At 41.5% G+C, this 12,761-nt stretch overlaps 1 protein-coding gene and 1 long non-coding RNA gene across 2 annotated transcripts; both read left to right on the forward strand.

The window, feature by feature from the left end:
* Window positions 1-835: 835 nt before the first annotated feature.
* On the forward strand, window positions 836-3,440 carry LOC116173398 (hemocyte protein-glutamine gamma-glutamyltransferase-like). Its single transcript, XM_031490844.1, has 9 exons — window positions 836-1,033; window positions 1,083-1,349; window positions 1,399-1,800; window positions 1,844-2,050; window positions 2,100-2,319; window positions 2,366-2,524; window positions 2,573-2,802; window positions 2,850-3,010; window positions 3,060-3,440. Exons 1-9 carry the CDS (start codon window positions 853-855, stop codon window positions 3,348-3,350), a joined length of 2,118 nt encoding a protein of 705 aa, XP_031346704.1. The 5' UTR covers window positions 836-852; the 3' UTR covers window positions 3,351-3,440.
* Window positions 3,441-7,122: 3,682 nt separating this feature from the next.
* LOC116173399 lies at window positions 7,123-7,629 on the forward strand. Its single transcript, XR_004145933.1, has 2 exons — window positions 7,123-7,276; window positions 7,319-7,629. It is a non-coding gene; the product is annotated as an uncharacterized LOC116173399 (long non-coding RNA).
* The last annotated feature ends 5,132 nt before the right edge of the window (window positions 7,630-12,761 follow it).

Raw genomic sequence — 12,761 nt, forward strand, 5'->3', positions numbered from 1 at the left:
TGCTCTTCAGAAGCAGAAGAATTTGTTTACCAGCCAGTTCGGCCGACTCGCGTAAGGAAGTTACCATCGAGGCTGGAGGACTACGTCGTGACCGATTACGCGGGGACGCGAAATTGTCAGGAGAACCCGGATGTTGACGTCACGCCGGAAACCGAGAATTAATATCGGTGGGAGCGAACTGAGGAAAGAAGGTGAAATGACGCAATGCAGGCATTCAAGACTCTTAAAGCATGAAGCGTAGACGTTTATTTTTATTTGTATTTTCTATATGTATAATGTGTTATCTCGAATAAACGACTTTTCTACATCTATATCGATAACACACCTATTTATGTCATTGTTGGAATGCTGTAGGGTGGCAGAATCCAGCTGGACCTTGAGATGCGGATAAAAATTTTGTTTTCATTTTAATTACAACTGAGCTAGCTAGAGGTAAATCGTCGGATTCCCAGAAGTGAAGGTTAGGTCTCACAACAACATATATCTATATCTATATCTATTATGAAAAAAAAACGCGCGCGCTTTGGTGGTTCGAACCCGCGTCATCATAATCGAAGGGCGTTCTATTAATGGACGATTTTAATGCCATATTTCCTTTCAAATGGACAAATGCGCAATTGTGAGCCAGGCGAGCGGGCCGAGCTCACCTTCGGCTGCCGAGCGTTACGCATGAGATGATTTTACTCTCGTTCAAAACATACAGTTAATACCGAGCGATAAGAAGTATTGTGTCATTCACCCAAAGAAGTTAGTTGACTTTTCCCAAATGCAGTGCACTAACCACGTATAATTATTTGACGAAATTTGTTCAGTTCGTTCTTTAATCACCAGATGGCGCTCCTCGACACCGGCATGGTAAACCTCTACCCGTTGGAGAACGCCGTACCGCACAAAACGGACAAATACGAGCTGGTCCACCAGGACGATCCGACGCCGGTCCTGCGGCGCGGCTTTAAGTTCTCGATGGTTCTCCGCTTCCGCAATCGAGGTTACGATCGAAGCCGCGACGTCATTCGTCTAGTTTTCAACTTCGGTACGTTCCCTCAATCCCAGTTAGCCGCTGATTCGCCCACTTCCTTTAGGTCCGCGAGCTCACTCGATCAAGGGGACGAAGGCGATCATTCGCGTGGAGCCGCGAACGAGAGAGCCGGCGCAGGACAGGAAGGAGTGGTACGCCGGAATCAAATCCGAAGGTCCCGACAGCGTGACGATCGAGGTGATGGCCGCGGTCCACTGTCCCGTCGGCAACTGGAAGCTGCAGGTCGAGACCGGCGCGTTCTCGACGACCGACCGTCGCGTCTTCAATTACGACAAAGACGTCTACATCCTCTACAACCCTTGGTGTTGCGGTAAGTCGTCCCCTACAACTCCCGCGCTTAACCGCCGCCGTACCCGTAGAGGATTTGGTCTTCATGCCCGAAGAGCGATTTTTGGACGAGTACATTTTGGCGGACGTCGGAAAGATATGGGTGGGCCCGTACGGGTCAAGTCGTGGACGCGAGTGGGTCTTCGGCCAGTTTGACAAGAGCGTACTTCCGGCCGCCATGCTTATGTTTTCCAAGTCTGGCTTCTCCGACACGAGCCGCGGCGATCCCATCAAATCCACGCGATTAATCTCGAAGATGGTGAACAGTAACGATGACGATGGCATTTTGGTGGGGAGGTGGGACGGCGATTACGGCGACGGTACAGCGCCGGCGAGCTGGACGGGCTCCGTTCCCATTCTGGAGGAGTACCTGCAGAACGAGGAGTCCGTGTGCTACGGACAGTGCTGGGTGTTTTCCGGGGTGACCACCACGAGTAAATCGGGCGTTGGCGGCCGACGCGTTAACTTCTCTATTAGTTTGCAGAGCGCTTGGGATTCCGTCCAGAGTCGTCTCCAATTTGGTGTCGGCTCACGACACGAACGCGAGCCTCTCCATCGACAAGTACTACGACACGAACGACGAGGAATTGGACTTCGATCCGACGAACCCCACCGGCGAGGACTCCATCTGGAATTACCACGTGTGGAATGACGTCTACATGGCGAGACCCGATTTGCCAACGGGTTAGGTTTCGTAAACTCCAAAAAACGCCATTGAACTCTTCTTGTGTAGGGTACGGAGGCTGGCAGGCCATAGACGCGACGCCCCAGGAGACGTCAGATGGCGTCTACCAGTGCGGTCCGACTTCTCTCGAGGCGATCAAGCAGGGGAAGGTGGGGTTCAACTACGACGTCGCCTTCATGGTCGCGTCAGTGAACGCAGATTTGATGCGCTGGAAGGAGGACCCCAACGCCCCGATGGGTTACGCAAGAATCTACTGCAACAAATACCAGTAAGTTCCCCCGTTACAAGCGACGACTGAATTGCTCGACTTCCAGTATCGGACGAATGATTCTGACCAAGAAGCCGTTTTTGTTCGACCCCAACGGCGACAAGGATCGCGAGGACATCACCTTGGAGTACAAGGCGAAGGAGGGTACCGAATTCGAGCGCGTCTCCCTGATGAACGCGGTCCGAGGACTGAAATCCGCGCAAAGGTGAGTCTGGCGAATGAAAATTGATCTGCTCACCTTTCCCGATTGCAGCTTCTTCAGCGTGCCGGAGAACATCAAGGCGGATGTCGACTTCGACCTGGTCGATTTGGATAAAATAAAAATCGGGGAGGACTACGAGATTGTGGTCAACATCAACAACAAAAGCGACGAAGTTCGGCACATTCGAGCGGTTTTATCCTCGTCCAGTGTCTTTTACACTGGGGTTAAGGCAAAGCTGATCAAAAAGGCGGAGGGAAGCTTTAGCGTGCCACCAAGATCGAGTAAGTCTCAACGGCCAATCAAATTTGCATTTCACTCTGTTTCTCAGCCGAAACCATGCGACTGGAAATACGAGCGGACGATTACCTGAACAAGCTGGTGGAGTACTGCATCATGAAAATCTACGCCATAGCTACAGTGGACGAGACCAAAGAAACGTGGGCCGACGAGGACGACTTCCAGGTGGTCAAGCCTACAATTCAAATTCAGGTACTTACCACGCCCTCTGCCAGTAACCGTTACGTTCGCCTTTCCCCAGATGCCATCGAAAACGATCCCGATTAAGAAGCCGGTCCTCGTGAAGCTGTCCTTCGTCAATCCGCTAAAGAAGCGGCTGACCAATTGCAAATTCCAACTGGCCGGGCCGTCGCTGGTGAGGAACCAGGGGATCGGCCACAGAGACGTCGGACCCGGCGGTCTCGTCGAGGTCGAGACGCAGATGGTACCGCAAGTGGCCGGCGAGCAGACGATCGTCGCCACCTTCGCGGCGAGAGAACTAATGGACATCACCGGTAGCGTAAAGGTCGACGTGTACGATGACGAAGATTAAGCTTGTTTGTGTTAACGCCGTACTTTATTTATTGCTTTTCAAATGTGTATTTAAAATCTCACTTTTAATAAATACAATAGGCATGCTGCAGGTATTTGTTTTAGTGGGAAGGTACGTATAACCCAGGGCCGTGGTACCTTCCTTATTTCTTCCAGGGGTTGGTACCGGAACCGAAAAGTACCGGTACCGGAAGTCTTTGCATTTATAATAAGCGCTTCATTTGGAACCGATACCGGTACCCTTATTATTAGTGCCAAAGAACCGGTATTTTTCGGTTCTCTCTCTCTCTTGTAGGTAGAATAGACACGTTAAAATCAAAAACAGTAAGAGGGTTGAAGAGTGTACGAGGAAAGAAATAGATAATGTACAAACCGAAGAAAAACGGAACCGGAACCAAAACCGAAAATTACTGAAGCGACAGATCCGGAACCGAAACCTATATTTCATATGGGTTCCAACCCCTGATTTCTTTACGACTTGTTTACTCCTACTCCTTCACTCGTCCTCCCTTGAGTCGTCATTCTCACATCTCTCACACCCACTCCGCCTCGTTTCCGTTCACGTATGTACCTGGTGACCCAATAAGACTGTTCCTCGGCCATATTTCGAGAACCGTCCTTCGTATGAAAATTATTGGGTAAATCGGCCATGAAGAATCGCTGGAAAATATTTTCAAGTTCTAAAAATGACCAACAGAGGGCGTAACTGCCATCTTAAATTTTAAAATTGCATTTTCTTTCAATTTCGCATAATAACATAACATTATTTTTTCGTATTTTTAAAGAGAACCAGTTTATCTATCATTTTCGTAAAAACAAAACTCAGTTATTTCAAAAACAAAGATGGTGTGGGGCGTTCAATTGTTTTTGCAATAACCTCCTTTAACTTCTTAACCGTTTGGCCGATTTTAACAAATTTGGTATAGTTGAAAAGAGCATCCTTTGGGCAATGGGAATCAACCAAAATATAGTCAATTTAGTTGAATCCTTCTCCGCTAGGGGGTTAGTTTTGACACTATAACCCAAAATCCTAAAAAAATCAAAAAAATTAAAATTGAATGATATGACTTTTTCTTTATGAAAAAGTGGCCAAATAACATCCAAAGAGGCCAGTGAAAATCGTTTTTCAAAATCTCGTTCCTAACTTCAAATATTGGGAAAATGCCCGCCAATTTAAAAAAAATGGTTAAGTGGCTCTTCTACGGACTCGTATTTAGTAATTAAAGTCGTAATTTCCTACTTTAAGTCAATAATTTCGAATTTAATTTAAGTATACGTAGAGGAAATTTGGTGTTCAGGTCGCCAATTTAAAAAAATGGTTAAGTGGCTGTTCTACGCACTCGTATTTAGTAATTAAAGAAGGAATTTCCTACTTTAAGTCAATAATTTCTAATTTAATTTGAAATTACTGAGTGTACGTAAAGGAATTAATGTGTTCAGGTTGCCAATTTAAAAAAAATGGTTAAGTGGCTCTTCTACGAACTCGTATTTAGGAATTGAAGCCGTAATTTCCTACTTTAAGTCAATAATTTCTAATTTAATTTGAAATTACTGAGTGTACGTACAGGAATTAATGTGTTCAGGTCGCCAATTAAAAAAAAATTGTTAAGTGGCTCTTCTACGTAATCGTATTTAGTAATTAAAGCCGTAATTTCCTACTTTAAGTCAATAATTTCTAATTTAGTTTGGAATTACTGAGTGTACGTACAGGAATTAATGTGTTCAGGTCGCCAATTAAAAAAAATTTGTTAAGTGACTCTTCTACGTAAACGTATTTAGTAATTAAAGCCGTAATTTCCTACTTTAAGTCAATAATTTCGAATTTAATTTAAAATTACTGAGTATACGTAGAGGAAATTTGGTGTTCAGGTCGCCAATTTAAAAAAAGGGTTAAGTGGCTGTTCTACGCACTCGTATTTAGTAATTAAAGCCGTAATTTCCTACTTTAAGTCAATAATTTCGAATTTAATTTGAAATTCCTGAGTGTACGACTGTACGTACAGGAATTAATGTGTTCAGGTCGCCAATTAAAAAAAATTGTTAAGTGGCTCTTCTACGCACTCGTATTTAGTAATTAAAGCCGTAATTTCCTACTTTAAGTCAATAATTTCTAATTTAATTTGAAATTACTGAGTGTACGTACAGGAATTAATGTGTTCAGGTCGCCAATTTAAAAAAAATGGTTAAGTGGCTCTTCTATATGCACTCGTATTTAGGAATTAAAGCCAGAATTACCTACTGTACGTCGGTAATTTCGAATTTAATTTTGAATTACTGAGTGTACGTACAGGAATTAATGTGTTCAGGTCGCCAATTAAAAAAAAATTGTTAAGTGGCTCTTCTACGTAATCGTATTTAGTAATTAAAGCCGTAATTTCCTACTTTAAGTCAATAATTTCGAATTTAATTTAAAATTACTGAGTATACGTAGAGGAAATTTGGTGTTCAGGTCGCCAATTTAAAAAAAGGGTTAAGTGGCTGTTCTACGCACTCGTATTTAGTAATTAAAGCCGTAATTTCCTACTTTAAGTCAATAATTTCGAATTTAATTTGAAATTCCTGAGTGTACGACTGTACGTACAGGAATTAATGTGTTCAGGTCGCCAATTTAAAAAAATGGTTAAGTGGCTGTTCTACGCACTCGTATTTAGTAATTAAAGCCGTAATTTCCTACTTTAAGTCAATAATTTCTAATTTAATTTGAAATTACTGAGTGTACGTACAGGAATTAATGTGTTCAGGTCGCCAATTTAAAAAAAATGGTTAAGTGGCTCTTCTATATGCACTCGTATTTAGGAATTAAAGCCAGAATTACCTACTGTACGTCGGTAATTTCGAATTTAATTTTGAATTACTGAGTGTACGTACAGGAATTAATGTGTTCAGGTCGTTAATAAAAAAAAAATGGTTAAGTAGCTCTTCTATGCACTCGTAATTAGTAATTAAAGCCGGAATTTCCTACTTTAAGTCGGTAATTTCGAATTTAATTTGGAATTACTGAGTGTACGTACAGGAATTAATGTGTTCAGGTCGCCAATTTAAAAAAAATGGTTAAGTGGCTCTTCTATGCACTCGTATTTAGGAATTAAAGCCGGAATTTCCTAATTTAAGTCGGTAATTTCGAATTTAATTTGAAATTACGGAGTGTACGTACAGGAATTAATGTGTTCAGGTCGCCAATTAAAAAAAAATGGTTGTGGCTCTTCTACGCACTTGTATCTAGAAATTAAAGCCGGAATTTCCTAATTTAAGTCGGTAATTTCGAATTTAATTTGAAATTACGGAGTGTACGTACAGGAATTAATGTGTTCAGGTCGTTAATTGAAAAAAAATGGTTAAGTGGCTCTTCTACGGACTCGTATTTAGGAATTAAAGCCGGAATTTCCTAATTTAAGTCGGTAATTTCGAATTTAATTTGGAATTACTGAGTGTACGTACAGGAAATTTGGTGTTCAGGTCCCCAATTAAAAAATTGGCTAAGTGACCCTTCTAAGCTCCTCTTAAAGAACATCTTGGTACCGTATAGACACTTTTAGATCCAGTTTGGAGAAGAAGGAGGTTTCTATACTCGTAATGTTTGTTTTCGTTCTAACTTTCGGTGTGGTTTTACCTGCCTAATTGATTCGAGAGGAAATGAAATAAATGTTATTGCGGGTAGTTAATCGCCCGATCTTATTCTTGCCCTTGGTTTCGAAGACCGCAGGGAAGGTGATAAGATTGGAGGTAAATTTAAGTAGCTTGTTTTTCGATGTCCGGCTTCGATTTGGGCTCGCGAAGCTGAATCGTGAAGAACACCTGCGCTAAGAATGGCGACGTCTTTCGAAGTGGCTCTTCTGAAACGACCGTAAATGGAGATGGTATCACTGACCAGGTGGATGGAGCAAGTTGCTGAAATGTGAATTGCAAGATGACCTCTAGGCGAAGAAGGTAACCACCAGCTTCTCATATTTTAAAAAATGTATGCTCTAGATCTGATGCCGGAAACTCTCCACCATGACTGCGTTGGGAGTCATCAATAACAACTTTTTGAAAATTGGAACTGCTCGTAAGATTTGGCCAAAACGTCTCAAGTTGGGATTCTCTCACGGAAGCGTTTGGAAAACAACATTAAAATCAATTGCGGTCTTATCAAATAAGGAAACGTGAACCTGTAGGTAGGTACGCGATAGTTAAAGTAATTGCCTGAGTAATGATTTGTAATTAAAGTTTGCGAGGATTTTGCGGTCTCTGTATACTTGATAAATGTGAATCGGTCACCGAATAAATAATAGGGAATACCCTCTTTGTCGCTTAGTTGTTTTTCGACCATTCCCGAAGAACCACATCGTCGCCATTTTCACCGATTCTAAAAAGGTAGGAGTTGATAGTATGCTTTTGGGGGGCGCTTTTTTGTGAATTTTTGGAATTGCCCACGACAGTTTTTGGGTGCTTAAGTCGTTTTTTATACGCTTTAAAGGCTTTTGTAAGAAGTGTGCTAACATCCTTTGTGGTTTGACGGTTTTGTGCGCTATCTATTCTCTCCCTTTTATCGTCACAGTCTCTGGAAATCAATGTCAGAACTAGCGAGGCTTATGAAGTAAAAATTTCCTTTTATTGTTGTTATTTTAGTCAAAGTAAACCCGAAATGTTATATACAGGGTGTCTCATGACGAAAACCGGCTATCAATATCGACCCTAAGCTTATTTTTTTTAATAGAACACCCTGTATATTTTAATTAAAAAAGATAGCATATACCGACGATATTAAAAAAAGATTCAAAAGATCAATCTCGATTAAACAACATGAAATTTTTTTGAATTTTTTAATGTTATATTTTTGAAAAGAGAATTTAATATGATATGTTTTCAGATTAAAATATACAGACTGTTCCATTTAAAAATGAGGATAGGTCCGCTAACTTTTTTACCTGACCCCGTATGCTTTTTTTTGATAACGGAAGAACATTATAAAGAAACTTTTGTAATATACGTTTTTCTGTATCTCTTTTAACTAAAAAAATATAGGGTCATTCTGAAATTGACAATTTTTATGGTTTTTCCTCGTATCTATTAAGTGAGCGAATATTTTCTAATTTTGATGTTACCATTTTAAGCTTTACCCAAAAAGAGCACATTATATATATGGGACACCCTTTACAGTGTCTTATACCTAAATTAGCTATTTTTGAACCCGCAGAAATCGATTGGCGAAGGTTTGACTTCCTTGTTTCTTTTAATTGTCGGGTTAGACGAGAAACATACGGACAAACAGACAGACGGACAAAACACACAAGGGAAATTTTTTTCTTTCGAAAAATTCCTCTAGACATGGCAATTATGGTTGGTCTGCAATCTTCATTTTTCAAATATGTCAAAAACGGATAAATTAAAAAAATACAGGGTGTTCATAGGGTCAACAAACTCCCATTTTCTGATTTTTTGGGAAAGATGCGTTTGATTCTGACAAAAACATATGATTTCTATAGTTTTTACGAAAATTAGTAATTATACGGATGTCACTTATACAGGGTGTTCATATGGTCAATAAGTTCCCGTTTTTTTCCATTTTTAAGGGATTTTGAGGAAAAGTGCGGAAAAAACATAGGAAACCGCGTTTAATTTTAACAAAAAAATAGACCACTTCTACAGGGTGTTCATAAGGTTAATAAATCTCTATTTTCCGACTTTTGAGGGTTTTGGGACGTTTTTCCGGATAATCCAAAATATTTCGCGCTTGATTTTAACAAAAACGGAGGATATTAATTAGCATGTTTTGGACAAATGGCTAATTGCACCATTGTCGTTTGTACAAGGTGTTCAATAACTGTTCACAGAGTCAATCAACTCCCTTTTTTATGGGTTTTTGGGATATTTTTCAGAAAACTTTAAGGAAGATGCGTTTGACTTTGACAAAAGCATAATATTAAGCTGCATCTTTTTAGAAATTAAAATTGTGCCGATGTGATTTTCTACAGGGTGTTCATAAAATCAATGAACTTTTGATTTTAATAATTTTTGGGGCATTTTAACTTAAGTTCTTTAGATACCCCACAACAGCCCAATTTCGGCCACTAATTTACAAGAAAACCATCTACGAAACCAAATCGTTTCTATGAAATGATCACCCTGTACATTTTTAAGGGAAATAGCCCGATCGACGCCACAAAAAATTCGAAAGTGGACGTCAGAGGTGCCTACTTTTTCGTTGCTCACACTCCTATTATCTACATTGTTGTGTTATTTTGTTTTAGTTGTAACTTGAAAGAAATTATAGAGCGTCTGGATGTGACAATTTTGTTTAGTTCAATTAATTAACCGGGGGGGGTTATTAATAATTTGAGACACAGGATTGCGTAAATTTCATGTTATAGTTTTGGTTCAATTTCTTAGAAGTGTTCTGTTTTTATTTTATTCCTAGAATTTTTTTCGATGTAAATTTCTTTTTAAATTTTATTTGCCGTTAACGAGGTATAGCGCGAAGTAGAGATAAGGTTCTTCGCAGAATTGCCGGGCGTACGTGCCGTTTAGCAAGAAGTTGAAAAATCGACGCTTCGCGTGATTGGCGGACGGGATGTTGAAGAAAGGAGAAGGGCTTTTGGCTTAAATAGAAAATTTTTGATGAGAGCGGGGCTTTTTGGTCGTGACAAAGCCAACCGGCGCTTCTTCGGTTACGTTATTTTTGAATTTTGTGGAAGTTTTCCTGCGTAGTTGGATCCAGGTTTAATTAGAATTTTGTGTCTGCCGTTTTAAGAAGAATTATTGAGAAGTTTAAGAAGTTTGTCGTCGTCCTGTTTTTTTTTATTTTGCGGAAACACGGAAGTTTTGAATTTGTGGGTACCCGAAGAGAGAAGACGTCGGTGTTTGAGTGGTTGGTTTACGTGATTGTGTACGGATACCTCTTTTTTATCGGAATACGTTATTCGGACTAATTTTAAAAGTAAGTAGTAGTTAGTGGTTTGTTTTGTCTTGTTTTTTTTGTAATGTTTGAGTAATTTGTTTTTTTTTGTGTGTGTCATTTATCTGTTTAAAATTGTAACATTTTGTAAAACAGAAATTTACGCAATTTTTTGTTTGAAATTAAACCAGTCATTGCAATCCAGGTTTTGTTTATTAGAGTCAAGGAGAGGTAATTGTCGGCGTCTCTTACTTTGTTTCAAGTTTATTAAATCTGGGGGTAAAGTTTCATATTGGAATTTAAGGATTTGGTTAAGCCACCTGTTGACGTCACCCGGAAACCGAGAATTAATATCGGCGGGAGGAAAGAAGGGGAAATGACGCAATGCAGGCATTCAAGACTCTTAAAGCATGAAGCGTAGACGTTTATTTTTATTTGTATTTTCTATATGTATAATGTGTTATCTCGAATAAACGACTTTTCTACATCTATATCGATAACAAAATCAGAAGTGCGATAAGACCTACACAGTGAATTGAAACGAAATGAATGGAACGAACGAGTACGGGGTCCAATATGGCGACGAAAACGAAGTTTCTGATCCGTGCGCTACTGCAAGTGCGTTTGCTGGGCAAACGGAAAACGTGGACCTGGTGCAACTTCTAGTTACGCAAACACGACTAATGGGTCAAATGATGGAACGGTTAGCTTCTGCAACGATGCCACAACCAACGACACCAATTGCAACGACTTATCATGTGATGCCGGACTTGACGAAAGGCGTAGGTACGTACAACGGCGAAAAGTACGGAACTGTCGCCAAAGAATGGCTCCATGGTATAAAGGCAAGCGGATCGATGCATCGGTGGTCCGACGAAGTTAAGTTGGAAACCGCGAGGATCCATCTACGAGGAGCGGCAAAGGCATGGCACGATGCGCGAGACGGTCAGCTGCAAACGTGGGAAAACTTCGAACACGCTTTCGAGAAAACGTTCTGCAGGAAGGCGAGCACCACAGAGCTTTGGGAGGCGATGCGAACAAGAACGCAAAGGTCGAAGGAGGATATCTCGACGTATTTTCACGAAAAGTATAAAATGTGTCGTGACGTAAATCTTGACTTCATCGAGGCCAAAGAGCAGATTCTAACGGGATTAGCGCGAGCCGAAAGCAAAAGTGCATTGCTGACAAAATTCCACGTGGACGCAGACGAGCTTCTACATGACATTCTATCCCTGGAACGGATACATCGTAACGGCAACGACCCCACGAAATCAGCGCATACACGGAAAACCGACGAACCGAAGAAAGAGGTTCATCCGGACGAGACTGCAAGCAGCAAGGGTAAGGCTTCAACAACGACACCAAAACGCTCTCTACGGTGGAACGACAAGGGCGAGCCAAAATGTTACAATTGTAACCTCTATGGACATCTATCCAGAGATTGTGATAAACCGAGAAAACAAAACCACACGAACGACGACACAAAAAAAACGGAAACCGCCGCACGGGTACATCTTGTGGAGGACGCGAAGGCTCTAAAATATCTGAAGGACGTGACGGTCGATGACGTCCATTTTCTATCCGGTATGATCGACGGAGGGAGTAGCATCTGCACCATAAGGAAGGAAGTTGTGGAGCGCGAAGGATTAAAACCCGAAAGGGCACAATTACCTCTATACGCATTTGGTAGTACAACGCAACCAGCGGTAGTGTGCAACGCAAAGGTGAACGCGATTCTCCAGGTAGATGGTGTGAAGGCAAACGTAGAACTATGGCTCGTTGAAGAAGGTGTCCAGACCGCGGACGTTATTGTGGGACGTTCATACACAGAACAATCACACGTAGCGTATTATAAAGTAGGTGACAGCCTGGTGTTTGGAAGCCACGACGACGACGTTTTCAAGCATCTAAACGAGAGAAAAACGCGACGAGTACCACTTACGGTTATGAAGAACTCCGATCTCAAACGTGGAGAAGTTAACGTGATCCAAGTCGACGCAGCGGGAAAAGAGCATTCGGTACCCGTGATCATTGACGAGAACGTGAAAGTGCGTGCAGGGCAGGTAATAGGATACGTTCGAGGCAACGAAAACGCGAACTACGTGGGGGTGAAAAACGAATCTTTGACTTTGAGTAATATCACGCGAAACGACTTGAATTTACCAAAGGACGTCACCAACGAGCAAGCGACGCAAGTGCTGGATTTGGTTAATGAGTTCCGCGATTGTTTCGCTACGTCAATTCGCGAAGTTCGGTGCACGAATTTACTAGAAATGGACATAGAGGACAGCGATCGACCAGTTCGAAGTGCGCCGGTACGTCAAAGTGCGGTTGAACGGGAGATCACTAAGAAAATTGTGCGTGAATGGAAAGACCTTGGTATCGTTACCGAAACGGAGTCTCCATATGCATCACCGGTCCACTTGGTGCAAAAGAAGAGTGGGGAACCAAGACTCGTGGTAGATTACAGGAAATTAAATGCTCAGACCGCAAGACAAAATTTTCCGTTGCCAAACATGGACGAGATGTTTGAGAAAC

The sequence above is a fragment of the Photinus pyralis genome, unplaced genomic scaffold (genome assembly GCF_008802855.1).
Source record: "Photinus pyralis isolate 1611_PpyrPB1 unplaced genomic scaffold, Ppyr1.3 Ppyr1.4_LG6, whole genome shotgun sequence".
Classification (NCBI taxonomy): domain Eukaryota; kingdom Metazoa; phylum Arthropoda; class Insecta; order Coleoptera; family Lampyridae; genus Photinus; species Photinus pyralis.

Coding starts and splice junctions, on each gene's coding strand:
- LOC116173398 (XM_031490844.1), top strand. CDS start 853: ATGGTAAACCTCTACCCGTTGGAGAACGCCGTACCGCACAAAACGGAC. Junction 1,801..1,843: donor TTCCGGGGTGACCACCACGA/GTAAATCGGGCG, acceptor CTTCTCTATTAG/TTTGCAGAGCGCTTGGGATT. Junction 2,320..2,365: donor ATCTACTGCAACAAATACCA/GTAAGTTCCCCC, acceptor CTCGACTTCCAG/TATCGGACGAATGATTCTGA.